Here is a 27,514-nt window from a genome sequence, read left to right as displayed (position 1 = left end):
GTGTATTATGTCAAAATATATTTAAGTGAGATCATTGGCTAGGCTATTATGGTGACGTCATGCAAAACCCAGCCTCCAATTTTCAAACCGCCATTTTGAAACTATTCAGATTGCAAACTAACCTTACGTGGATGGAGAGGTAAATTACAGCTAGCAAGCTAATTGTTTTTAGTCTGCGGTTTTACATGCATTTGTGGTACTGTGTATTTTGGCCATTTGTGATTAACTGGACAAGAATTGTGCACAGAATGTGTCTTAAAAAATATGATTTACGTGTGGGCGGGACGGGGTACGCCATCCCTAGCCACATTAGCTAGGATAACGTTATCGTCAATGCTTTCTTCACCAAGGCAGCTCTCTTAATGAAGTGTTTGTTATAGCAGATCACTTTGTGACCTGACGCTGTTACTCACAAGCTGTGTCAATTTCCCATCTCTGTTGTAACGCTATCTGACAAGTGACAACTCACTCCTCATTAGCTTGCAAGCTAGCTGGCCACCCAGTTCCATAGAACGTCATTCGTGAAGCATTGCATGAGGTTGTAAACACAGCAGCGCGCCAAATTTGTCCCAACTTAAAGTTTGAACTATTTTGAATGAATATGTTCACCTTCATTTTGGCTTGGTGCATATATTTCACTAAATACAAATGCATATTTTTAGAAATGTTTAGAAGAAAGGGTAATTTATTATCGGATAAGTCAGCTCGTGTTGAGTACTAGCTATGGCAATCCATTAACTTGACGTTCTGTTGACAACATTACAATGAACGATATCAAACTTGGCCATCTGACTTTTGTCAGCTCTGTGTTTGTACTGTTTTGTCCTAATGACGTCTTTATAACAATATATACTTACTAGTCTTTTACGCGTCTGTTCATATGTTAAGGACATGCAGACCGATGCAACACAAGATTGCGAGATGGGTGAAGACGGTGCACCATTGAGTGACGTGGAGGACAACGAAGGGGAGCCACAGGTGGAAAAGTCAAAAGGATTCAGTAAGTCTTTCTTTAAAGTAAATCAGTTATTACGGGTGGGGGGGACGTTGTGGCGTGTATGTTTACAGCAAGTTACACAAGTGCATCAAACTTTTGTGTAGATGTCGGGGAAATTATTGAGGGGAAAAGAGAGAAGAAGAAGGTGGAAAGGCTGGTGCAATCTGCGCAGTTGGTAAAATATAAAGAACGCCTGAAGGTTGAAAGTGGTGAGTATCTCAAGAATATAACTGTTTGTTGATCATGTATTATATTATGAATGATGAAAATTGATCCAGAAAATTTGACCGATGGATTTTTGATATTGTGGTGACCATGTCTTTGATGGAAATCAAGGTGATGGCGATAAACTGGGTGAAATTGCACGAATCAACCACAACATTGGAAAGACTAAAGCTCCCCTCCTGAAACCTCTTCATAAGGTCCTTTATGATCGACCTGGAGCTGTGAGTATTTTATGACATTAACACACTGCATACATACATAATATTGATCATTTCCCTGTTTAATTTACATTGTTTGTCCTCATGTGAAATAAGGCAACTTCAATGAAGAAGAACCTACGATTGTTCCATGGCTTCTCCTTCAGAGAGGAAAGTGATCTCTACTTCAAAAAGATGAAGACGTTGTCAAAGTAATATTTTTTTCTTACAAAACAATAATAATTCATTTTTACACAGCCCAGTGGACTTTTTCTTTGACATGATGCTTATCTTTTCCAACTACAGATACACCAACACCATGTTGAAAACTATCTGTCAAGTTCTAGACATTGAGAGGACTGGGAAGCAGTCTGTCCTAATTGAAAGAATCATGGCATTTCTCATGCACCCTGTCAACACTGGAAAGGTACACAATTTTATTTTATGAATATATACAATATACATATGTTCATATACACATACATACAGTACATACATACATACGCATTTGTGTGTGTGTGTGTGTGTGTGTGTGTAAGAAACAGAATAATGAAACAGATTAACCTACGTAATACGTGGAAGTTAATTTGCTATAGTTAACCGATTGGATGCAAATCGATGGTTTCTTGGCAGCCAGTTCCCATCAAAAAGAAGAAAAAGAAGAAGAGGAAGAACACTGCAACGGAAGCCAAGAAAAAGACGAGCAAAGTGTCCAAGAGTCCCACAAAGTCCAAGAAGATGGAGAGTAAGTCCAAAGCCATCGTCACAGATTCAAGCAGTGACGACGACGACGACGACGATGATGACAAACGTGAAAGTAAAGAGACCAAGACGTCATCAGCCCTAGAAAGCCGAAAGAAGGACGACACGGATGACTCCTCAGAAGAGGAAGTAGAAGACGAAGAAGATGATGACAAAGATGATGATGATGATGATGAGGAGGAGGAGGTTAGTGAGGGAGACAACTCCAACTTTTAAATAACATGTCACAATTATCTGAGTATTGCTGTAATACTTGTGTGTATACTTTGTTGCTAGACACCTAAATCAAAATCCCCGGCGAAGAAGAAACCTGCTACCCCAAAAAAGACAGCTTCCAGCAAAAAGACAACAAAGTCAACACCTGTGAAAAAGAAACCAGCAGCTAAGAAGATGGCAAAGGAAGATGATTCTGATGCATCTGACGAGTCCAAGTCTGATGACAGTGACAATCAAAACGACAGTGACTTTGAGAAGGTGGGTTGGATTGGGTTGATGCCTCTGTGATTCAGTTGTACAATTACTCGTGCAGTTGATTGGTGTTCATTATCTCATGTATGTTATATAGTCAAAAAAGAAAACAGCAGCAAAGAAGAAACCAGCCAAACCTGCCCCCAAGACTAAGAAAGCAGACAGCAGCAGCAACAAGACTGCCAAAAAACGCCAAGTCCTACTGGGTAATGTCACCAATGTTACAATTATTTGTAAGAGATCCAGTATTGAGGTCATTGCATTTTGCATTGAATTTTGCTGACAAAACATCTAATGATTTGAGATTAATTGTGTACACAAATTTGTTTTGCTAAAATAGACTCAGATGACAGTTCTGATGACGATAAGCCCTTAATCAAGATGATCAAGAAGCCGCCCACAGATGACCAGATCAAGACCACCGTAAAGGATCTCCTGAAAGATGCCAACTTGGAGGAGGTGACCATGAAGCAGCTCTGTCAGAAAGTAAGTTAACAAAATGCTTCTTTGTAAACTACACACACACACACAACAGTAATAGCAGATATGCTTTTATCTGCTATTACTGTTTGGTTTTTGTTTATGTAAAGCACATTGAATGACCTCTGTGTATGAAATGCACTATATAAATAAACTTGACTTGACACACACACACACACACACACACACACACACAATGTACATTAAATATACTCTCATTTGTAATCCTTACTTTTTTTTTTTTTTGCTATAGGTATATGACTCATACCCTGAATTTGATTTGACTAGCCGAAAGGACTACATCAAGCAGACAGTGAAAAGTGTAAGTATTAACTACATCTTAACTCATGATGTCTGTTTTCATCATGCGTTAGAGGTGCCTCTGGCTTTATCACAATTCAGTTATTTTAACTCAAAATGATTTCTTCTAACCCATTGAAACTATAGCCATCTGTCGATACCAATGCACACCTGAAAGGATAACACCCTTTCTTCAGTCCAACTATTTTGATGATTGATTAATCAGTTTGTCATTTTTTAAGGGAAATTCCTCAAAATTCTCTGATTGAAGCCTCTTAAACTTGACTATGTTCAGCTTAACTTTAATCCTGTACGACAGTGAACAACTTTGGTTAAATTTGGGAAGCAAAAACTACCAATTAATTTGTAAAATAGAAATGATCAACTTTTTAAAATATACTGTATATTTATCATAGTGGTTTTCTAGCAATTAAGCACCTCTTTAGTGGTCACATACTGTAACACATTTTTACACTGAAGAGATTTGAAAATGATGATGCAAACTTAGTTGTGATGCTCCTAGTGCTCCCCTAGCTTGTATGAACACCCTCCAGGGGGGTTGAAGCATTGATCAACTTAAAGGAGTATTCAAGTGATTTATACGTAGATTTCTGTTTCTTGAGGTCACCCAATACTGTCGGTATGGAACATAACAAAAACAGTTCTACCTAGCTGGAGTTGTTACAGCCAAATGCTAGAGCTGACCGGCAGCTACAGTGCTACACTCTGGGAGCATGTACACAAACCCACATGTTTAGGCCCCAAGAGTGTTACTAGTTGGCTGCAGCAAGTCGAGCAAGGTGGAACTTTTTTGTTTGTTTGTTTGTTTGTTTGTTTGTTTTTTACTTTGTGATTTCGAGAAACGGAGACCTATTAGAAAAATTGCCAGAATTCTCCTTAAATGTCTGTTGTGCCGTTTAGACTTTGTAGCTAAAAGTGTGTTCTTTGTTAATAGTTAATGTCTCATGCTATCATATTACCTCATGATACTCGACACTGATTCTTCTCAATGTTTCTTTACAGTTGATCTCCTAGGAAGGGGCAGTGAAGTTTTTGCCTTTCAAAGCCATTTCTTGAAGAGAGGATTTCTTGTCAATATTTAAATGCCTACGAAGTCTAATAGAGTGTATGTATGAATGTACGTAGTTACTTTGTCATTACTGCCCAAAGTGTTTTTCTGTAGTGGATGGCTCTTTTGTCATTTGTGTTTTTGGTTTGTTTTGCTTAGTTTTTTTTTTGGTTTTTTTAACTTTTTTATATACGGGTTTTGTACGTCTATTGTTTCTCTGATTGTAAGCACGCTTATGAAAACACACAGGATGTATATATCACTGGCTGTGAATAAAATGCTCCTTTTTTATTGAAATGATTTTATAAAGGAATCAAAAAGTATTTTTAACAAGATCTGCAGTCAAATACCATTGACCTAGTTATCTACTTTGAAACCACTTGACAAATATGCTTGGTATGTTTGAGTTGTTAGGAAGAATAACAGGATTTTTTGCTCTAAAAAAAATAGATTTTGTTTTAATCACGCAAGGTCCTTTCAAAAGTTTGCAATTTGCCAGAAGAAAAAGTAACTTACCGTAATTCATATTATGAATCTCATATCTCAAGAACCACATATCTCAGCAATTGTGGTTTCATTTTCCACTTAATGCTCTGTGTACCATTTAATTAGAATAAAATATGGTCTTTCCTATGAAAAAAAAGAGCAAGTGTGCCTTCCCATTCATTCTGCTTCCATATATTCTTTACTAACAGCAACAACTATGAAGCATGTGTGAACTTTGTACAGTTCATTCTCTCAATGTTTATAACGTTGTTAACGTTGTTAATATGTGTTGCTCCATTAGTTTTCCCCTCATCATTTTGGCCCTTGAACCGTAGGGCCGTGTGCTTTTCGTCCATTGGAAGCTTGAGCCGAATTCGAAGCAGGTCCGTGTTGGCTAGCTTTCAAGCAAATTCAGAGATGGAGAATAAAGAAGCCGTAAGGTTTTCCTTGCTATTCTAAGCTGTATGTAATTATTAATCTAGTAAATTATATTGTTGCAATAGTGGAACGATTATCATTGTACACTTCAAAATATGGGTAATTTGATTGCCAGATCATAAACGGCACTGTGACTGTTAGTGAAGCGGTGAATAATGAGATCACGTGTTTCTGCGACCGCCTCCAAGACCGGTTCTATCTTGACTGAAGACTAGACTTCCTTTATTAATGCACTGTTGTCATTTGCCAGACTACAGCTGGCTTGAACTACGGACGATTTCCCACTCGTTTACAGTCAGGCGTGCGCTACACTCATGCAATGGGTACATTCTGCTTGGTAAGAAGTGGTTGTTTTCTCCGTCAGGTTGTAACAGGCCTACCCACTGTACTGCACCGCCAGTACAGCCTCGATGTTTCTGCAGCTCTCCTCCGCACTCAAGGCTATATCGATGGACGCTGGGTGTCTGCACCGTCGACATTCCCAGTGCTAGACCCAGCAACGGGAAAGGAGCTGGCCAAGGTAGCTGACTGTGGACCTCGGGAAGCACAGGACGCTGTCAATGCAGCCTACAAGGCATTTTATTCATGGAAGCGTCACACTGCAAAGGTAGTCACAGAGCTTGTTGTCGAACTTTAAGAAATCATTGCCCTGCTTGACTGTCATGATAAGGACGTTTCAAACGAGTAAATTTCTGCGGTGTAGATCAACAGCCTCTAATTTACTGAGCAGATAGCTAGCTAGCCTTATGTTGTTCAGTGCACAGCATGAGTTCAATGCAGTGCATGTGAAGTTATATTGAAAGGAGCGATGTATGTCTCAATATGTTCAGCTAATTATTGCCATGGTATTGTTATGTCTGTGTTAAGAGTTTGATCGTTTGAATTTGGAGATGTATGCATAATGCTTATTAGTAGCCTAACCTTGCAGGCACACAGACATGAACTGGATAAAAACCTGCACTCTTTTAGTCCAGCCTTGCATAAACTGGATCTCAATGCCTCTGACCTGTGCACACTAATGATAAACTCACTTCCATGTAATATGTCACCTAATGAAACATGTGTGAATCCAGCGGATTCGGGATCTAGTTTTATCCAGTTTAACCAGTTGCTCTTGTCCTTATGTGTGTGTGTGTGTGTGTGTGTGTGTTTGTGTGTGTGTGTGTTGGGGTGATGTTAACCATAAAAAGTGTAGCTGGCCTCTTTTGATCTTTAATTGGGTAACCTCACAATATTTCCTAATACATTTCAGGAAAGGAGTGTCCTCCTTAGGAAATGGTTCGATCTCTTAACCCTACACAAGGAAGATCTTGCAAAGATAATCACTGCAGAATGTGTGAGTAAATGAATTTATCTTGTACTTTTACGTAACTTTTCACTCTACAGTACATTCATGGTTCTGGCCTAGATTCCTTTGATAATTGATTACACTGTTTTACCTGTACAATATAGTAGTAATGCCTGCAAGATTATGTAGGCTATGTACTTATGTCGTATTTGACATGTGTTTCCTCCACCGAGGAAAGGACCAGAAAGAGACCAGTCCACATACAACCCCAGTCAAATATTTAGTTTCTCATGGTCTTGTTTTGCATACATGCGTTTCTGTCCAAGACCGTATGGCAATCTCTCCCTCAGGCTCTCCTCCACAGCAATGCTGGCTCTAAGCCTTTTAAAAGAGAATACTGATGTGTGATAAACTGAACGAGAAAGCCAGATTGTTATGAACTAATGAAAGGATGGTTCTGAGCTATGTTTAGAATTAAATGTTTTTTTATTGCCAATTAGTGTTGGAGTCCTCAAAATGCCTGAGATAATGCCTTTTATTCTGTAGTTATGTGAATACCAGGATTTATCTGTTGTGTGTGCTGACATCTCAATTTTAGCCTTAGTCTGCTGCTTGCTACTGGAAAGTCAAGCAAGTGTTCAATGTAAACTGTTGCTATAATCTACTGTCTCTTTTAGGGCAAACCCATGAAGGAGTCGCTGGGGGAGATTGCCTACGCAGCCTCTTTCCTGGAGTGGTTCTCTGAAGAGGCACGGCGCACGTATGGAGACTTCGTCCCGTCCGCAGCCAAAGACCGCAAGATCCTGCTGCTCAAGCAGCCAGTGGGGGTGGCTGCCATCATCACCCCGGTGAGTGTCATGGTGACCATTCAGGGGCATTCCACTCGGGGTGGGTGGCTGACAACGGTCAACATTAAAGTGAATTTGAAAGAGTTTGGTTTTTGTCACTCTTTGCCTTGTTCTGCAGCTAACTGCCAACTGGCATCGTTAAAGGAATAGTACGGAATTTTGGACATAGGATCTCATTTCCAACTTAGCCAGTGTGATATAGGTCGGTGGACACATCCAGTCTTACAGAGTTCGCCGGTGCTAAGCAAGCGCATGCTGGATGTTACCGTTGACTTGCGCTAGTTTAGCACCGCCAAACTCTGTAACTAGTAGGACTGGATGAAATATGCTGAAAACGGTCTCCACCATCTATATCACACTGGCTGGAAATGGAATTTGGAAATGAGGTCCCACAGTATGTCCAAAATTCCTTTGAGGTTAAAACCGTAGTATTCTGTGCAAGTTATAACATTATGACCATTAAGCAATAAACTCCTAGGGCCCCGAAGGTCCTAGAACCTTTTATTATGGCATCACATCCTGTTCAACCTCCTTCCCTCGGGGAGATGATTCAGGGCACTGCCAAAACCAAACGTCACAAAGACAGTTTCTTCCCTCAAGCTGTCACTGTTCACTTTTGAACATATAGAAATAGCACCCACCCTTACAACAAACAAAGTCGATCAACCTGTTCTGCTCATCTACCCCTCCGGACAATTCCATTACCCTATCCCACCCATTGCATCTATTTATTTTTAAATTTGCATACAATGTATTCAGCAGTGGCGCAGCACTGGATTTTCAGCACCACTGCAAGATCTTCACATGATCAGTAATGTCACCACAATTAGGCCTACTTCCACATTCTAAAAGCACGACAGTCAACATCATTGTTGAAATTGGGGTACTTGACAGACCTTAGAAAAATTCTAGGGGAAACACTGCATATTGTATTTATTTTTATTCTTATTCTTACTCTTATACATAGCCTTACTGCCCTTATTCTATTTTTACTGTTTTTTTTAAATGTTATTGTTGAGTGTTGTACTTGAGAGCAAAGATTTGAGAGCAAAGAGTCAAATTCTTTATATGTTAACGCAAACCTGGCCAATAAAGCTGATGCTGATTCTGATTCTGATTATGTTAGTTCTGATTAGTTCAGAGCTGAATTTACTAAATGTGAATTTATTTTATAGTGGAACTTCCCTAGTGCCATGATCACCAGGAAGGTGGGTGCTGCTTTGGCTGCAGGTTGCACTGTTGTGGTGAAGCCTGCTGAAGATACACCTCTGTCTGCGCTGGCTTTGGCTGAGGTCAGTACTCTCCGCATATCATTAGGATAGGAAGGATTCAAGGTTTCCTCATGTCAGCTCATAGATGTAAAGGTCCTCCTTACTGTCTTCCCCTGTAGCTGGCAGAGCAGGCAGGCATCCCTGCTGGAGTGTTTAACGTGGTTCCCTGCTCACGGGAGAAGACCCCCTCTGTAGGAGAGCTTATCTGCACCGACCCGCTCGTTGGGAAGGTTTCCTTCACCGGCTCTACAGCCACTGGCAAGGTAAGGGCCTGTTATTTTTGAACAATCACAGTAACTTGTGCGTGCATGTAGCACAAATATCGAGATTGCACATCCACAAAAATAGCCACCTAGATGAGAGTACACTGAACTAATGTTTGTTTTAAAAGACCAAAAAGGTTGTTAATATTTGAACTCAACAGGCAATGAAGTTATTCTCCTTCCTTCCCATGTTGATTGGCTGGTTAATGGCTCTGTCTGATGTTTGTTTCCCTTTTACTGGCTCTGTGTACGAAATGAAGGTGTTTTATCATACATACAAGGTCTTTTTAATGAGTATAAAAACGAAATCAAAGATATTACGTAGTCTTTATTATTAACACATGGATTTCCTCTGGCATATCCAGTTACCCCCTGTGTTCCTCTGTGCTCTCAGATCCTGTTGAAGCATGCCGCGGGCACAGTAAAGAGGGTGTCCATGGAGCTTGGGGGACACGCGCCTTTCATCGTGTTCAACAGTGCCGACGTGGACCAGGCTGTGGCGGGAGCAATGGGATCCAAGTTCAGGAACTCCGGGCAGGTCAGTAGTGGCTCTCGGGATCTTTTACTTTTCCTCAAAAACTGGTGGGCTCCAAGCTGCAGTTGCATGCGCTTCAAGAGCACAATGAACATATTAACGTATCGTGTCATTTTTGTCATATACTTCTGACGATGGTATAGATGTTCACTAGTCTGGCTATCACCATACTAAGCTCAATCTTTTAAGGAGGCTGCTGGGGAGGCTGCGCTTTGTTTCTACTGCATCAATGGGCATCGTTCAAATGACTCCGAACCCACTTGGATAGTCCTTCAACCAATCAGACCAACGATCCGGTGCGTCTTTTGGATAAGCTAGTTTCTGATTGGAGCCAAAGGTTCTGGCAGGGAACAGAGGAGATAGATGTACAGGTTTCTGTTTTCACTGGTGGGCAAAATCCAGATTCGCAGATTGGAGCCAAAGGTTCTGGCAGGGATCAGAGGAGATACTGCAGATATGCAGGTTTCTGTTTTCGCTGCTGGGCAAAATCCAAATTCGCCGGATGTTCAGGCAGGGTTCACCCAGCTTAGATGTTCACCTCAATCGTTGTAATACTATAGAGGGCTAGATTCTGGGCGTGACACTGTTGGCCAGCATTGAGTTTTCCTATCTACACTTACATTAATGCCACTCTTCTGTCCCTTCAGACGTGCGTGTGCTCCAACCGTTTCCTGGTGCAGAGTCGGATCCACGATGAGTTTGTGGAGAAGCTGGGGAAAGCCATGGACGCTGAGCTGAGGATTGGACATGGCTCCGACCCCAACACCACCCAGGGACCCCTCATCAACGCCCGCGCCGCAGAAAAGGTGCTTTATACGATGCTAGGACTTGCTTGTGTATATATGAAGTATGAAGCCTTTATAGTCTGTTTTAGGGTTAGATTTGGATTAAGATTTTTTAGGATTAGATTTGGATTCCCAGTTGTACTGCAACAAGAATGAGACTATGGATTTACATTAATACGTGTGTGTGTTTTAGCACTTCCGACCTAATCTACTGTATTAGGTTTTAGAGTAAAAGTCAAAACTATTTCAGTGTTGAATGTCGATACAGTTTCTGGAATACTCGCACTCTTGGTAAAGCCTAATGCTCTCCATGCCAGGTGGAGCATCAGGTGAAGGATGCCGTGTCCCATGGGGCGGTCGTCTTGAGGGGAGGCAAACGTCTGGAAGGTTCCTTCATGGAACCAACCCTATTGGCTAATGTTACTACTGACATGCTCTGCACCAAAGAAGAAACCTTTGGGCCCTTGGTTCCTGTCCTCAAGTGAGTAGGCATTAGGCAATGGACAAAATGAAGGCAATGGGAAAGAGTACTTACTGCTCTGTATTTTTATTCTTTTTGTGTTAGTGTTGAGTGTTGTATTTTGAGAGCAAAGATTAACTTGAGATTAACTGAATTCCTTGTTCGTTTACACATACCTGGCCAATAAAGCTGAATCTGATTCTGAATGGTGAAAAATGTTAACATGCATAGCATTGGTATCGGTATTGTTTTTTTTGTTTTTTGTTTTTACCATAGATATTGATTACAAGTGAATAATGGCATAGTTTTGTGTCATTTGTAGAATACAGTAGGATGAAATGACTTGAGTATAGGGATTAATGTTGGGAAGTTTTTATTATTTAAATGTTGTTTTTTGTTTGTTGCTATTTCTACACAGGCAATAGTGTAATTATGTATATTTTTTACAGGTTCAACACAGAGGAGGAAGCTCTTGCCATTGCTAATGCAAGCCATGTGGGCCTGGCAGGTCTGTTGATGAACTTAATGATTTACTCTCTCTAGTTGATATCTGTCCTAAAGGCTATAAAATGAAGCTGGGTTATTGGCTTACCTAGGTTACTTGTCACTTTTGAAACAAAAGATGCTTGATGCAGTGTTCCTTTAAAGATCAACGGTTACTCACAGAGTTACGCGGATAAACCAGAAACATGGCTTCCTAGTAAGTACTCCCCTCTGACGTAGAGTCTCATGGTCCTTTTCTTTATTTTCCTGTAGGTTACTTCTTTTCACAGGACCTCAGTCAGATCTGGCGGGTTGCAGAGCACCTGGAGACCGGCATGGTAGGGGTCAACGAGGGTCTGCTCTCCACCCCCGAGGCCTCCTTCGGCGGGGTGAAGCAGTCCGGACTGGGCCGAGAAGGCTCCAAGTATGGCATTGAGGAGTACTTGGATGTGAAGTACATGTGCTTCGGAGGCCTTACTCCTTGAGCGCCTGCGTCTGTGTGTAGCGATTGCAGGGTCCAGGGAGGCATCTTCAGACTATACACCTCCAGACGATGCATCTCTTAACAGTATATATCGTACAGTCCCTAGAAATAGACAATCATCAAATAATGACATAAAGATGACACTGTGAATTCAGCTTGTGAATCCGCACTACGCTTCATGCAAACTACATCCTGTTTAAAACACAAACATTCTGTAAAAAGAGTAGGTCCATTATGTTAAGCATGCTCTGTCCAACCAGTAAACGGGGAAAATAAATCTAAAAAAGCACAATTCTATGTTATTACCCTATAACAGAAAATATGTACTAAAGATGCTAGTTTCTCTTGCAGTTTGAGGCTGTTAATAAGTCATTGATGAACTCACTGAAGAAAAGAAGTAGCGAGTAAATAATCTAATACTGAGTAACAGTGCTGTAAATGACTAAGGAACGCACAACATTACACGGCTGTCTTCAGTGTTAGATTGTGATGCACTATCCTCCATCTAATGACAGTGCTATGCCACTGATGCGTGTTTCTGTGTGATATACGTGACATGATCCAGAAAACCTCTTAGTTGTATGAACTGCAATATTTTTGTAAGTGAATTTGACTTGCAACGTCAACGTATTTCTGAAAGTTTGTAAATGTAATGTTGTCTCAATTGGTTTTATTTCTTAGGTGAGCCTATATTTGATATTGTCTGTTATTCCTGTGATGCTGCTAAAAGTTAACATTTTGAAAAAGAGTTCCAGTGTACCGCACGCACATACAAAAGCGATGAAAACTGGGTGCTGGACAGAGAAGGGTATGTCAGGAAAAAGAACAAGAAGTCCGCACACCAGAATATGCTCCTCAGTGATTTTTAATGGTAACTCACATGTAACTTTTCGGGCCCTAGCCCTTCATAGGACAAAAAGTTAACATGTTGCCCACCTTATAAAAATGCATTAGATCTTATGACCTGCTGTACTTAATTAGACTGCAATTTACTTTTTTATCTATACATGCATCGTTTGGGGTTAGAGTTGATTGGTTGCATGTTATATGTGCTTGAATAAGATGTCCAAAGTATTGTGAATTACCTTGGTACATTGTCAGGCCAATTAATTTAATGTAGACTAGACATAGATATATGAATCCACCCCGAAACATTTTATAATACCTTGACATTGTGTTTTTAAGATTTTGTTGCCATTGTTCCTAAAGTGCCATCTAAAATGTGATTCAGCATGTTTTTTCCATCGTGTCCTTAATGTACATTTCTAACTTTTGTAAATAGTGATTACAGTTAATTATTAAAAAAAAAAGATTGACTTTATTCTGTATTGATTGTCACATTTGATTTCTGACTAGTACTGGAGTAGACTATAAAACCTTGCTAAAAGAATGCCTGTTTATTTGAATGCTTTGCAAAAAGAATTGGCAAGACCAGCAGTTATAGCTTTTATTTGGAACAGCATCCAAAATAAAAATGATCAAACTTAAGACAGTGCATAAACACAGGCATACAAGTTAAATCAATACCTGGGTATGACTAAAAACGGATGCAATACTTTTTCCTTTTGCCTTTGAAACTTGTAAGCATGTTTTATTGGTCAATGTAGTTTCATGTTAACGAGGAGACATGCTTAAGTCCTTATGAGATCAGCATGGCGTTGCTGCACAGAACTTTTTAATTCTTACTTTTCCTGAAGTACATAGTATACCAACCTCAACTATGCTGTGGAAACCACTTGACATAGTGAGGGCTTGCAGCATAACTCGTGACTAATACAGATCGACAAAGAAATATTATCATCATATTAGAGGTACAGAGTTAAAGGGGGTCCCAAGAGAGCTGCAACAGTGATTCACAGGATTTGGTAATTTTAAAGTGCTTAAAATAAATCGAGAACTTCATATCATTTTCCATGAGAGACATTGCATTTCTTATTTTGTTTGCATTGTGCAGATCACTGACTGCACATTTGACAAAGTTAATCAACTATAATGATTGTAAAGAAACATCTCAGCCCTCAAATCAAGAAGTAAATATGCAATTCACAATAGACAAAGAGTTTGTAGCATATCAAGTTAGCAGTCAATGTCCTATGCACAAGGGGCCATCCTATTTACATTCACCAGTCTGTCCCTTTCATAGTCTTCAGCAGGTGAAGTCCATACATTCACAGGCTGTGTGAGCCTGTCTACTGGGTAGTCTGAGGTGGCCCAAGTGGTGTTATCCTCTAGTTCTTTGTGCGCGATTTGTGGAGCAACAGGGCAGCTGGCCAGCGCTCAGCCATCCACTGGCCGGAAGCTGAACGCATCCCCATTCCTGGTGGCACCATTGGAGCGGTTCCGCGGCCGGTCAGACCTCTCATGGCTGAAGATGGTGTCCTGCTCGCTGTCGAACTCCGACTCGGACATCATCAGGCTGGAGTTGTGCTCTGTGCTCCTGTGTTTGATGTCTAGGGGAACCAGAGACAAATGGTTTCTTACGAGTGGCCGTTTGTTTTACCAATACCATGAAAAAAAGATACTTTTCAGATCTGTCGACTAGTAAAATAATGACAACACAAAAGAGAAAATTGTATGTGCTAGTCATGTTACTTGACCAGAGTTATGGAGTGTGTGCCTTATGAGTGCAAGTGGGTGGTGGTAGCATAGTGGTTAAGGAGCTAGGCTAGCATGCAGTACAGTAGCCAGAAGAGTTGTGGGTTCCATTTCAATAGAGCAAGGCACAATGTAACCCTAGCGGGGACTGTAAATGTTACATTTAGTGTCACATTTCAATTTAACAATGCCCTTGCAATATAATTAACATATGTAAGTCGCTATGGAAAAGGCATCTGTTTAATGTCATAAGGAGCCATTTGATGCTACTGTAGTCATGTGACTAACGAATCTCATCCTCATGAGACTGTCCTCATTCCAGAAAGAAATAACTGCAATTACATTTCTAAAGATTGATTCTACATGTCCACTGTAGAAGCCCCATTTTACTCATTTGACTGGGCCGGTGGTAGTGTAGTCCTTGAGCAAGGCACTAAACCCCAAGTTGCTCCAGGGACAATGTACAGTAATAACAATGTAATCCCTTGTCATTTACAGTAGTTGACATACTGTATGTATTAGTCACTTTGGATGAATAAATGAAAATGAAAAGTCTGCTAAATGAAATTAAATTAAATGAAATGTAATGTACTCTGGGGGGGGGTCCACTCAAATCTTACGGTATTTTGGCCTCAGCTCCATCCTCTCCTGTTCGTCCATGTTGTCCAGAATGGTGTACTTCGTTTTCTTCCTCACTTTAGTGCGTCTGCTCCTTCAAAGGCAAAATAACAACCAATAAACAAGACGTGAGAAAGAGCCAGAGTCAGAGAACTGTCTGACGGTGTTGGTGGTCAGTGTCTGTGAGGTCATATGCAGGTGACCGTCGTACCTTTTACAGCAGCAGAAGCAGGTCCAGCTGACCGAGAGGATGAGGACGGAACCCAGAAACAAGGACAGAACCACATAGAGCACGTTCCACTCTGGTCAGCAAGAGAGAGCAAGAAGAGGCTTGTTACTTTGACATGTTGTTTCTTCACAGAGGTGTAGTGTTGTGGTCTACAAGGTCCTTCTCCTATGATGACAGGACTTACTGGGGAACATGACTGAGCTGTGGTCGCCATGCTGTCTTGTTACCCTGATGACTGTTTGAAATGAGTGATTGTGTGTTTGTGTTTGTGTGTGTGTGTGTGTGTGTGTGTGTATGCGTGTGAGCGTGCGTGCGTGTGTGCGTGCATGCTCACCGCAGTTGCTCTCTCCATCCTCCAGGAGGCGCTGGAAGGGGTTCTCCATCCAGAGGGGGTCGCAGGCACATGCCTTAGAGACGGGGTCACACTGACCTCTCCCAGAGCAGTGTAGCAGGCACACTGAAAACAACACACAACACACAACACACAACACTTAACGAATCACAGTAAACATCCACGAAATCCATCCAGCTACAGTTCACAGGTGTTTTAGGTGAAGATTCTTGTTTACCCGGATCAAACAAAATGTTTTTGTGTACTCACTGACGGTGTCGACTCTGAGCACTTTGAAGAGCAGGAAGTCTGTCTTTTCTCGCAGTAGCTGATTCCGCAGCATCTTGGCAAGCTGAGGTCCCGGTATTGTTCCATCTGATCCTTGGACTGAGAACCTCATCACTGTGCTGGTTCCATACACACACACACATACAATCACACACAACCACACACACACACACAAATGAAAATGAACTGTTATGATACATAGTGCTAGACCCTTTCAAGTAGCTAGTAGCAGTATTGGTCATTGGTAAATGGTAAATGGACTGCATTTATACAGCCCATTTCTACTCCGCAAAGTGCTTGACAACTTCATGTCTCATATTCAACTATTTCCTCTCTCACATACACACACACACACACACTCAAAGGCCACTGTATATGTTTGGTGAAAGTGGTGCAACTATTCTGTATAACTTAACTGACCATTACATGGGTCCATGCATTAAGGCTGGAGTTGTCTGTTATGCCTCTGGGGCTGACATCGTATAGACCTACTTGTTCCTGAAGTCGAGTCAATCTGGGCGACCCATTGAACACTTATGATCAGATTGTGAATCTTTAATCTACCAGAAACCTGACACCTGATTGGCTCCTCACATATTACCTGATGTCTGATTGGCTCCTCACATATTACCTGATGTCTGATTGGCTCCTCACATATTACCTGATGTCTGATTGGCCGTGCAGGCCTTTGAAGGCGATGTCAGCGTCCAACACGTGCAGCAGAGCCGCCAGTTGTCGGAGCACCGTGTTCCGCTGCTGCTGGCTCACCTGGGCCACGCCCACCTGCAGCTCAAGCTCCACCTCCTCCCTCTCGCGTGGGTCTGAGAGGATTGGGCCAAGAGAAACAGATACATAACTCTGAGGTCTCTACCATCCAGCACACATACCGTAATTTACAAACTACTAGCCACGGCTTACACATTGATTTTGCAAAATTTCTCCAGCTGTGAGGTTAATATTCAGGTGGAGCTAATTTGGTATCAATATGGTACTGTTTCTTTTAACTTGCATAAAACACTGTACTGTGGCTTACACAATGCCGCTAATACACAGGAAATGACTGTAAACAATACACAGTTGTTTCCTGGTTGCTGTTTGAGAAGTGCATTATTGTTTGCCTTAGGCGCTGCCGGCCTCATTTACATCAAACAACTACAGTATCTTGCACTTAACCAGTGACATATTGAGCTTAAGACTCGACTCTGGACTCAGAGCTGCCGTCATGAACCCTTCGATTACTGCCTTGGTGGCTGCATCGGTCACAACACATTATGCAATTCATACAAACTGTAACATAACATTCATAATCGTTAGGGAGGCAATAGTGTAAGTACAACACCAGAGCCATATAAAGAAATATTATAATATGACTCTGCGCAATATGTGATAGTACATGAGAATGCAAGACAAGCTTTATTACTGTAACAACCCTGGGTCTGAATTGTGTGGTCTGCGTAGCACCTAGTTTAGTACTGAAGCAAGGCTGTGCAATGCAGCCAGTTGTGTATGCAAACTGTTGCGAATGCTTAGTTGAAAAGCAAATATATCCTAGGCCTAAGTGTGAATGTGTTCCGTATTGATTTAGCCAATCCTGTGTAAATTAAAATCAACAATGTAATTCATTATGGTTTGGTGCATTTGCTAAAACAGGGCGCTGCTCTAATTTGTGTCTATCAGGGATGAAGACAGTCAAGGCCAGAGGCAGATCAGTCAGAATGTGGGCGTGGTCTGGATGAGCGACAGGTCCTACCGGAACGCACTTCCACAGTGGCGGTGGCTGTGCTGGATCTTCCCAGGGTGTCGCTCACACGCAGCTGGAACAGGTAGGTGCCCTCCACCAGGTTGGCCAGGTACAGAGAGGACATCCGGTCGGAGCCGTACAGGATGTCCTGCCATCAGTGGACAAACAGGGTGACTTTACATCATGATTAGATGGTGTCTGCTTCTTTTTACGCTATATAGCAACCTATGAATCTCCCTTAAATAAATTATATCTGTCTGTGGTGTCATAGAAAGGTAGCCTAGAAATCTAGACACCCTTAGCGGCAGCAAATCTAATTGTGCTAGTCTAGCTACTCTCCATTCACTTGGGAGCTTGCCATTTTCAATGAGGGCCGGACCAATCACATTGTGTACAGAGTTGGTAGGCGGGCTTAACATAATGACAACTGACCTGCGACCAGAACTTGCGACTGTTAAGCATCCTGCTACTTGAAAACAGGAAGATGATTAGTTTAGCACTATATTGCATGGAGAGGGAATTTGAAAGACAACAATTTATTCCACCCCTCCGATTGAGTGAGTTTCTAGACCCTACATCTCAATGTGGATCTAGCTCGTTAGGCTAATAGAAAGGTTGAATGGGGAAGAAAGTGCCACAGGTTTATGTAATAATTGTTTTCTTCTCTCGCGGTGTTGAATGATGGTTTGGATGATGTGTGCAATTGCATTAAAGCTTCACTCACCCCTGCGGCCGGGCTCTGCTCATCTCTGACCCACAGGAACGAGACGTTTACTGGGCCAGCGTTGGACACGGAGCCGCACAGCACCAGGGAGTTGTTGGGCAGGGTCAGCGTGTGACTGCCGCTGGCGTGGGCCACTAGGGGCAGACTTCTGACTGTGGGGAGTGATGGAGGAAACATCAGACTGGCCATCAATTAGTGTGCTGCTGCTGCAGCTGTTGCTGTTGTTGCTGCTGCCCATAATGCACTTTCTGCTTCAAAACACACTGAACATGCGGAGTGACTCATACAAACAAATGCAATGCCAAGGCACACAAGTTATCCTGAATGGGAAACGGAAGTTTGTGAAACTGTGGTGGAAACTCAAATTACTGTGTTAATTAAACACGTGTACAGATGTAACCGGAGGACTTCAGAGTGGACCTGTATTCCTACCTTCTTTGACAGTGACAGTAAAGGCAGAGGTGTCTGTCGCCCCCTGCTGGTCTTTCACAGTAAGCAGGAACTTGTGGCTTCCTGCTCTAAGGCCTGTTGCGGTGGTTACTGCCTTGTTTGCATCCCGGATTTTTGATCCAGGCGGACCACTGCAAAATGACAAGAGTAATTACTACTAATAATAATACTGCCATTTCCCGACTATTAGCCGCACCTTACACACTGATGTTGCAAAACCTCTTCGGCTATGAGGTTAATGGACGGGGACAGTTAATATGGTATTAACATGGTTTTGTTTCTTTTAACTTGCATAAAACACTGTCCTGCGGCTTAAAAACAATGCAAAACAGGCCAGTTGGGGTACCTGACAGTGTCCCAGTGAAAGCTGGCAATGCCCTGGTCATCTGTGCTGCTGCTGCCGTCCAGAGTAACACTGTTGGCAGGGAGGATCAGCTGCCTGTCAGGGCCCGCCACTGCCACCGGGGCAGTGTTCTCTTCAACACACACACACACACACACACACACACACACACACACACACACACACACACACACACACACACACACACACACACACACACACACACACACACACACTTCAATATACTGACAGCAACTTGGTGTTACTGTTTTTGTTACAATGCATATCAATGTAACTCGCTATCCAAACATATTTTACTGTTGTCGAATTTCCACCACTCAAAACATAGCAACATAACTCAATATCTCTAAAAATCATTACTCAACTGAAAATAGCGCAACATAAGCAGGTACACTGTATATCTAACACTAAAAATCCTTAACTAGTCTAGTTTTATTCAATGCATATGTGCTTTTGAATGAGTGCATGATGACTATAAAGTATTTGTGAGGCGCTGGCGTTGGCGTTTACCGGGCAGTACGGTGACAGTGGCAGTGCTGGAGTCCTCCTGTCCAGAGGAGTCTGTGACGGTCAGCTGGAATGTGTACCGGCCCTCCTGAAGCCCAGAGAGCAGTAGGAACGGCTCCTGGACTCCCTATTGCAAACACACACACACACACACGCACGCACACACACACACACACACACACACACACACACACACACACACACACACACACACACACACACACACACACACATACATACACACACACATACATACATACATACATACACACACACACACACGCGCGCGCGCACACACACACACACACACGCACACACACACACACACACACACACGAGTAATTAATACAATGACTATTACTATTATTCATCCCTCGGTTGTTCTTCCTCTCTCTTTATGCATGTACACATGTACTGTATAAAGCATTAATGGTAGAAAAGACTGCACCACACTGAGGGCTAGTAGAATAAGGGAGGTTCACATCAACACTCAAGATGTAATGCCAAAGAGCTTCACATCATCATTGTCCATTTCTTATATTACATCTTATATATAGGAAACTAACATGGTCATAATATGGTATTGCTCTGTGCTATGGTACTGTGCTGCATTGCTTGACTGACTAAAGGTTACATTTACATGTAGCACACACTCTCATCCACAACGTTATGTCAACTAAGGGGCCATTGTACCCAGAGCAACTTAGGGTAAGAACCTTGCTGAAAGGCACAACAGTGGAAGCTGGGATTTGAACCCACAACTTTCTGGCTACTGCATGCTAGCCAAGCTCCTTAACCGCAACACCACCACTGGTTAGCACATGAGAGCCCATGGTACCTGCATGGTGACCACTCTGCTCTGGCTGCTGGGGTGGAGGACCCACAGGTAGCTGGTGACTCGCTGGTCGTCGCTACTCTGGTTCCCCCGGAGGACCAGGTGGTCCAGGGGCAAGGTGATGACCTCGTCGGGGCCTGCGTTAGCCACCGGGGGGCGGTCCTGTGGCTGACTGGCCACGCTTACCGAGGCGGTGGCACTGTCAGCCAATCCCTGAGCGTCTGTCACCGTCAGCCTGCGTAGGTAAAACCGGAACGAAGTCGCACCTTAATTAGGTCAGGTCAAATCGACACATCCCCACCAGGGGAGGGAATCCAACCCCAGAAGGCAAGTGACAATTTAACCCATGGATGAGTTCCTCAAACTAGGCGAAGCACCAGAAAGTGTCTACCACTGCTTACAGACTAAACCCTTTGAGCTCTGGTAACATATTACTCGCCGAATTATCATTAACAGAGATTCTCTGCGGCTGCAAAAACAGCAGCATGGAGCTTGTCCTCACATCACTTCAACGGTTCAGTTACCACCACGTCAGCACTTCTATCCAAGAATGCACAGGGGGCATTTTTGCGCCCACGCTTTTTGCGCCCACTTCAGGCGTATTTGTTTCACAACGTGCAGGGTTGGCCATGGCACTGATAACGCTCACGTTCACAAATGCACGTAGACCTGGCACTGAGTGTCGTGGAGATACCGGACGCCCACCGGGGTGATTTTCTTACTTGAAGGTGTACTGTCCAGGCTCCAGGTTGTGCAGAAGGAGAACGGGAGTATCTGCAGAGCTCCCGTTAGCCAGCGAGGGGCCGGCCACCTGCTCCCAGTGGTAGGTGACCATGTCCCCGTCATCATCCGTGCTCTCTGGGAGAGACAAAGTTGCACAACACAAAAGGACAGCTCTCATGTACTGTAGACAAGGTTATACAGTAAAACCAAGAGCGCCTGCTGGTGCCATCAAAGGGAGATTTAATAGGGTGGTTCAGTGAATTTAAACAACTGTGTTGCTCATTAGTACTATTAGGGACAATGTTGGCAATAGAATAGCTAAATGTGAATTGAATAATGAGTAGTATACATTTAATATAGGAATTCAATGATGCAAGTATGGTTGCATCTAGATTACCGCAACAGTAAACCTGAAAGGACAGCACATTTCACTGGGCAATACCAGCACCAATGTCCAACATATAAAAGCACAAGGACAACGGCGACAAGAAAAAAACCCCGAAGACTCACCACTGCCATTGATGATGACCAGATCCACTGGAAAGGTCAGGTCCTGTGCTGGTGGGTGGACAATGGCTTTCGGAGAGTTGTTCACTTCCTCTGGGGAAGAAACTGAATGTGAGTGGACACTTCTGATTGGTCATGCCGACACCACCAGTGGAACAAGTGAGACGGATCAGCCGTACCTGAGTGCACTGTGATGTTGACCCCACTCTCCCCATAGAGATGCTCTCCACTCACAGCCACCTTCACTGCGTACAGGCCTGCAGAGAGCTGTCCAGAACACAACAGGACAGAGAAAAACGTTCATTGGCCGCTTTTCCCAGATTCGTTAAGAAGCTCTTAAGTGCTAAGAACTTCTTAGGGGTGCTCTAAGAACGTTTTAATAATGCTCCTAATAAGAAGTTCTCAGCACTTAAGAGCTTCTTAACGAATCTGGGAAAAACTTTCATTTACAGTATACTCCTCTGTCCAGCTTCTCCTCAAGTCTCAACTACCCAAATATAAAACACATCACTGTGTGAGTCTAGATTATGACAGGGTTGTTATTAGTTTAAGAGTAAATGCTGAAACCTAATCAAAAGAGCTTTCATTCAATCTACCTCTGAGAGACTCTGTATAGTGTCATGCATTTAAGAAGTTGTGGTGCACTGGAATGAAACTAGTAAGCAGTTCGGGACTACTTCAAGAATCTCTGTTCACTGAGGTTTTTTTTAGTCTTTGTAATTATTTACTTTAATTATTTTTTATACACTTACACATAATTGCCCTTTTATACCTTTATGTACTATTTATTACCTTGTGTGTTCTATGTTTTCTTTCTTATTCTTTACTTTTTAAACTATTATTTGATTATTGCTCTTACATACTTTTATTAGCTATTCCAGTTTGCTTTTATTTATGTGGAGCACGTTGAATGTGTATGAAATGTGCTATGTAAATGAACTTGACTTGACTAGTAGTAATGTAATATGGCTTTTACCCCACTGATCTTTACACGCTCGCTGTACTCCCCTTCCATCTCCTCAGTGTGGCCTTCAGGCAAGCTAACCCAGCTCCATCGGTAGGAGAGAGAGCTCTCTACACAGAAGAGACAAGAACCGTGATCAGCATGGCACTGGGGGAGAAAGCAAGTTCTTCATCTCTCACAGACATTCATGGACTAAAAGTGAGCAATTATCTGTTATAACGTTTCAAATCATCTTTAAGCTCTCTGATTACGACATTTCATACGTATAAAATGAAATACTAAATATCATATCTGCAATCATAATGGTAACCTAACCACTGCTGCATTTGTATGTACTATTATGCATATTGTGCGAGTTGTCTATTAAGTTTCTTCTTTTGAGCTTGTACCTGTTTGAGGTGCTGGGGAGACTGAGGCTATCAGCTCCACAGTGTTGATAGGGAGTGTAATCTCCACAGGAGCTTCAATTGACACCAGCAGGGCTCTTACTGCGTAAGACAAATAGATGTTAATGTTTATGAAAGGGATTACAAGAATAATAATAATTTAAAAAAACAGAAAGAAAAACTGGGGTACTACTGTGGCCTACAAAGAAAGAGAGAAACTTGTAGGGAGAATGAGACTGACATCAAAGGCAGTCAAAGCAAAGACACGGAGCACATTAACTTTGAAATATAGTCAGTGTGGCGTATTGCAGTACCAGGGTCCACAAGCATTGCCTGAGGTGTAGTGCTGGGCGCAGTTAGCAGATTGTGAGTAGGAGACGGTGTCCTCGTTTGACTCGACAGCTGGGCCAGATATGCGCTGAAGTTCTGCGACAAGGCAGTCGGCTCGGTGTTGGTGGAGGAAATGTTGGGTAGATGTTCAACCTCCTGCAATAGGCAGAGAATTTAAAAACAGCAGCTGTTTGTGTTCCTATCTAACTACATTATATAGTGTAGCTCCCTGCATTGTGTAGCTGTAGGCTATAACTGCAGACAGATACTTGGTCTACACAGCTTGTATCACTTACTTACTTCTCAGCCATGAAAATAAACGTTCTTTGAATCCACACAGAACATTCTGTTTAAATCATCCCTCACAATCCTCCACAATCGCGAGTGATGGTGCCAGATTGATTCTTTTTATTTGCCTCAGAGATGACACATAGGGCAGGCAGTGAGTGGGATTGACTAGAGCAAAAGCAGCTTGGAAGAGAGCAAGACAATAACAAGCTCAGGCTGCCATTATCCCTCCCAGTCTGTCGGCTTGTTCATGAAAGAAACCGCATCTGTCTAACAAAGGGGAATTATGTAACACTTTCTTTCTTAAGTGTGTCTTTATTGTGTAACTATTCATTTGGATGCAAAATGCTTTGACGCCACCTGACCCAGAAGCATCAATTATACGCAGCCTGTTCTTCCAAGAGATGCGGTGCAACCCTGTTTCACATTCTCCGTGTATCAAAGAAATTTCCCGGCCCCCCCCAGTGATCTAGTGAAGCGTATAACATCAGTGCAATTCCGTACTGCCTCGCAAGACTAAGGTCGTCTGAACTGACACTTACACTCACGCTCACATTCAGGTCTGCTGGAGCAGACACAGAGGGCCTCGGGGTGGGCGGTGTGTCACTCGGAGACGGCCCACTTCCATTGCTCATCGCCGAGGAGGCGCTGGGCTGGACGAGGCTACTGCTGCTGCTGCTGCTGCTTCCTTGCGGATCCGGCGGAGTGCTCCGCGGCTCCTCCTTGCCGTCTTCGATGTCGGAGAGGTTCAGGGCCTCTCTCGAGCCCTGGATGTCCGGCCAGTCCAGGAGCCCCACCAGCCCTCCCTTTAAGCTGTCCGCGTCCGCGTCCGCATCCACATTCACGTCCCCGTCCAACTCCTCCTCCTCCACCCCCCTGTAGGTGTCCGGGTACTCCAGCTCGGGGCCCTCGAAGCCTCGCTCGCCCTGCAGCAGTGCCAGGTCCTTCAGCGAGTCCTGGAGGGCGCGGTGGCGCGCCGGCAGCTGGTGCCAGCGGCCGCCGGCGGGGAAGGGCTCGGCTCCAGCTCCGGCCCCGGCGCGCACCAGCGACTGCAGCACCAGCGTCTGCGGCGGCGGGCGGCGCTGCAGGAAGGCCAGGTAGGAGTCGGCGCCGGGGCGCTGCTTGGGCGCGCAGTCGTCCTGCCGCCGGCAGCTCAGCACGTAGCAGCGGCGCTCGAACAGCCACGCCAGGTCGCAGCCGGGCAGCTCGCAGCAGGCTCCCGCGCACTGTGCCAACGTGGCGGCCTTGGGCACGCGCAGAATGCTGCTGCTCTTCAGGTCAGGGGAGATGATGGACTCAGAGAAGGTGGCTGCTTGCCAACACTGGCTGGCCAGTACACCTGTTGGGCAATGTTACAGAAAAGCACCATGCCATGCAATTTACTGATTTTGGTGGCAAGTCACTCAGTGTTAGCTTGTTAGTGTCTCAATATGATTCTATCTGCTTCTTTCTGTTCATCTATCTTCTTCTCTTTAGTTGATCACTCTGTGTACTCTTTTCAACATACAAATAGAAGTGAGTAATAAAAAACAAAGGGACTAATGTGTAAAACTGTGTACAGTCTAGACCAGCATAGTTTTCTCTGACACAGCACTTTGACACGACACTACACCGCTCATTAGTAAAAAGCTATTTTCTATTTACCACCTCAGCCTCAAGACTCCACACTCAAGGACACGTGTAAAAATGGCAACTTTGACGCTGCATTCATTTGCAGCCAATGAGCTAGATATATCCCACTCTGAGCTGGTGCTGATGCTCTCACAAACTAGCATGCTAGCCTGCAGCCAGCTGCTCTGCCATGAGTCAAACAGTTACACAGATGGCAGCGTCGTGGAAAGGAACAAAATAAACTCATTAAGAATAGCATGTGATGTGCTTTCACATCAGTACTCTATTCACATTATATGCTACTCATCATCATGTATACAAAACACCTATATATTTGGAGTGGAATATATGTATACACAGTTTGACCATATTTCAAGGACGTGAAGGTGAGAGAGATCCAAAGTACGAGGATATTGATATGCTGAGATGAGTAGGAGCAGAATTACCTTTCATGACATGCAGGACTGGACAGAGGAACAGGAAAAGTCCAACTTTCATGGTGCTGGGGGACCTGTTCTTTGCTTCGCACAGCCAAGCTTCATGGACCACTAGCGCTGTTCTCTGTACACTGGAGAAAGACAAAGAGACCACTGTGATGTTCACCCTCTTGATCCCTCTGCAAAACAACAGATCAAAACGCCATTGCACTTCTCTGCGAACTTTGGGATGAACCCATGTGCCGAATCATGTGCCCTCAAGTACCCCTGTAACAAGAGAGAGATGTGTGTGTGTGTGTGTGTGTGTGTGTGTGTGTGTGTGTGTGTGTGTGTGTGTGTGTGTGTGTGTGTGTGTGTGAGAATTCAGCCTGACTTATAAAATGGTCGCTGTATGACCCAATTTACTGCCACCCTGGCACAGATGACACCACACGTCTTTGTCTGCCAACAAGGGTGATGGGCTGGGGCAGCTGTGTAGTGTGAAAGGGTATGAGAACAATTAATCCTCCTCTCACCCTTAGAGTTCTTACTGTAAGACATGATAAACATAAAGGTAAATATGGAAATATCCACTGGTTTTAATCTATTACCAATAATTGGTTAAATGTCAAAATCACTGTAAATACTGAGGGCTCAAGAGAGTGTCCTAGATTTGGGGGTTAAAAGCAAACAAAAAAACCCAAACTAAAGCTCTTCCTCTGTACCACTGTACATGAAACACATTCTACCTCAGATATACAGGAGATTCATAGTTTGTGTGGCTTTTAGGCCTACTATCAGTATAACGCCCAGCATGGTTGCCGGGAGATATGCCCCTATCTGAAGATGGGTTTTAAGGGTAATATACGACTGAGGTTACATGAGGACAGTAATGACACCAAAGGCCTACCACTCACACCAACATCAGCACCAGCTCATCTAATTGCATTATGGCATACAGGTGCATACAGTAAACAAATGGTGAGTAAACGGACATGATCACACGGGATCTCGTTGTTGACCAGTATACTAGATATACAGTATATAGACCCCTGTCTATAGACCAACTGTAGTTCAGAAAATGACTGGGCATTTGACTGTGATAAGCGCTCGTTTAGAAATACATTTGTATCGGCTGTAACAACAGGTAAGCCTGGGAGGCTATAGAAAACGTGCCGTGAAAACAGAAACAAATAGCCAATGGGTAGATAGTTAGTCTAAATACAACTATAATTTGATATATTAACGTTTCTGTTCAGCGCACTGTAGCCTACTGTAATAGCCAAGGTTTAACAATGTACAGTCAGCGCATCATGTCTTAGCTTACCTCAAAGATGTCCTGGATGTTGCGAAATGCTAAACCAGCATCTCTCCCCGTCGTGTTGCCTTAAGTCCAGTTACGGACTATTGTATCTACCGATGATTAAAACGAAATAAAATCACGGAATGGCATGTTTTCGATTGGGATGAAGAACTGCCGCTGTTCTGTGGTCTAAGGATGGAAATAAGGGAGTGTCTATCGCGAGCAGTAAGGGAGGGTTAGACACGTGGCTACTGATGTATGATGCGGTAGCCCAGCCATTAGGTGCATCTGTCATCCAGTCTCATCCCATATGATTTTCGCTGAATGTAAGCATGCAGGGCCAGGCCTACATAAGCCCTGTCCAAAGCATTTTGGACAAGCTAGCTACTATGTTTCTGGCTACAATTTCAAAATGTAATTAAAGTAAAATCAGATTCAAAATCCTTCTTTTTGTATTTCATTTTG

The 27,514-nt window shown here is 43.2% G+C and overlaps 3 protein-coding genes across 4 annotated transcripts; 2 read left to right on the top strand and 1 right to left on the bottom strand.

Annotated features, from left to right (window-relative positions):
* Window positions 1-78: 78 nt before the first annotated feature.
* On the top strand, window positions 79-4,798 carry dek (DEK proto-oncogene). The gene is made up of 12 exons (XM_062538480.1): window positions 79-139; window positions 889-1,000; window positions 1,102-1,206; window positions 1,334-1,443; window positions 1,537-1,631; window positions 1,726-1,846; window positions 2,053-2,367; window positions 2,458-2,655; window positions 2,747-2,855; window positions 2,990-3,135; window positions 3,383-3,451; window positions 4,453-4,798. The coding sequence occupies exons 2-12, from the start codon at window positions 892-894 to the stop codon at window positions 4,462-4,464; spliced, it is 1,389 nt and encodes a 462-aa protein (XP_062394464.1). The 5' UTR covers window positions 79-139; window positions 889-891; the 3' UTR covers window positions 4,465-4,798.
* Window positions 4,799-5,606: 808 nt separating this feature from the next.
* Window positions 5,607-13,157, top strand: aldh5a1 (aldehyde dehydrogenase 5 family, member A1 (succinate-semialdehyde dehydrogenase)). The gene is made up of 10 exons (XM_062538479.1): window positions 5,607-6,029; window positions 6,675-6,758; window positions 7,388-7,558; window positions 8,734-8,850; window positions 8,949-9,092; window positions 9,487-9,630; window positions 10,275-10,433; window positions 10,730-10,893; window positions 11,322-11,380; window positions 11,629-13,157. Exons 1-10 carry the CDS (start codon window positions 5,742-5,744, stop codon window positions 11,838-11,840), a joined length of 1,542 nt encoding a protein of 513 aa, XP_062394463.1. The 5' UTR covers window positions 5,607-5,741; the 3' UTR covers window positions 11,841-13,157.
* A 115-nt stretch (window positions 13,158-13,272) lies between these two features.
* On the bottom strand, window positions 13,273-27,229 carry kiaa0319 (KIAA0319 ortholog). Of its 2 annotated transcripts, XM_062537682.1 has the most exons (21): window positions 27,074-27,225; window positions 25,777-25,898; window positions 24,262-25,058; window positions 23,416-23,587; window positions 23,105-23,203; window positions 22,728-22,825; window positions 21,931-22,018; window positions 21,755-21,844; window positions 21,244-21,379; window positions 20,525-20,756; window positions 19,690-19,813; window positions 19,162-19,291; window positions 18,798-18,946; window positions 18,366-18,517; window positions 17,651-17,789; window positions 16,562-16,721; window positions 15,883-16,019; window positions 15,616-15,738; window positions 15,264-15,354; window positions 15,055-15,146; window positions 13,273-14,289 (listed from the first exon to the last, which is right to left on the bottom strand). In XM_062537682.1, exons 2-21 carry the CDS (start codon window positions 25,826-25,828, stop codon window positions 14,117-14,119), a joined length of 3,234 nt encoding a protein of 1,077 aa, XP_062393666.1. In that variant the 5' UTR covers window positions 25,829-25,898; window positions 27,074-27,225; the 3' UTR covers window positions 13,273-14,116. The 2 variants fall into 2 exon arrangements, 1 of the variants encoding a protein (XP_062393666.1); XR_009939552.1 differs by lacking the exons at window positions 13,273-14,289; window positions 15,055-15,146 and having other exon boundaries at window positions 15,269-15,354; window positions 15,883-16,014; window positions 27,074-27,229.
* Window positions 27,230-27,514: the final 285 nt, after the last annotated feature.

This window comes from Sardina pilchardus, chromosome 6 (assembly GCF_963854185.1).
Source record: "Sardina pilchardus chromosome 6, fSarPil1.1, whole genome shotgun sequence".
Lineage (NCBI taxonomy): Eukaryota > Metazoa > Chordata > Actinopteri > Clupeiformes > Clupeidae > Sardina > Sardina pilchardus.
Note: the sequence above shows the minus strand (reverse complement) of the source record. Positions and strands in the feature narration are given on the sequence as shown.

Excerpts from the sequence above, each read along its gene's own strand:
- dek (XM_062538480.1), top strand. The coding sequence starts at position 892 with ATGCAGACCGATGCAACACAAGATTGCGAGATGGGTGAAGACGGTGCA. Across the intron at positions 1,632-1,725 it reads AAGATGAAGACGTTGTCAAA|ATACACCAACACCATGTTGA; the intron begins GTAATATTTTTT and ends TTCCAACTACAG. Across the intron at positions 2,656-2,746 it reads ACGACAGTGACTTTGAGAAG|TCAAAAAAGAAAACAGCAGC; the intron begins GTGGGTTGGATT and ends TATGTTATATAG.
- aldh5a1 (XM_062538479.1), top strand. The coding sequence starts at position 5,742 with ATGGGTACATTCTGCTTGGTAAGAAGTGGTTGTTTTCTCCGTCAGGTT. Across the intron at positions 7,559-8,733 it reads TGGCTGCCATCATCACCCCG|TGGAACTTCCCTAGTGCCAT; the intron begins GTGAGTGTCATG and ends TTTATTTTATAG. Across the intron at positions 8,851-8,948 it reads CTGCGCTGGCTTTGGCTGAG|CTGGCAGAGCAGGCAGGCAT; the intron begins GTCAGTACTCTC and ends CTTCCCCTGTAG.
- kiaa0319 (XM_062537682.1), bottom strand. The coding sequence starts at position 25,828 with ATGAAAGTTGGACTTTTCCTGTTCCTCTGTCCAGTCCTGCATGTCATG. Across the intron at positions 23,588-24,261 it reads ACCTGAATGTGAGCGTGAGT|GAGGTTGAACATCTACCCAA; the intron begins GTAAGTGTCAGT and ends TGCCTATTGCAG. Across the intron at positions 22,826-23,104 it reads CTCCCCAGCACCTCAAACAG|AGAGCTCTCTCTCCTACCGA; the intron begins GTACAAGCTCAA and ends TCTTCTGTGTAG.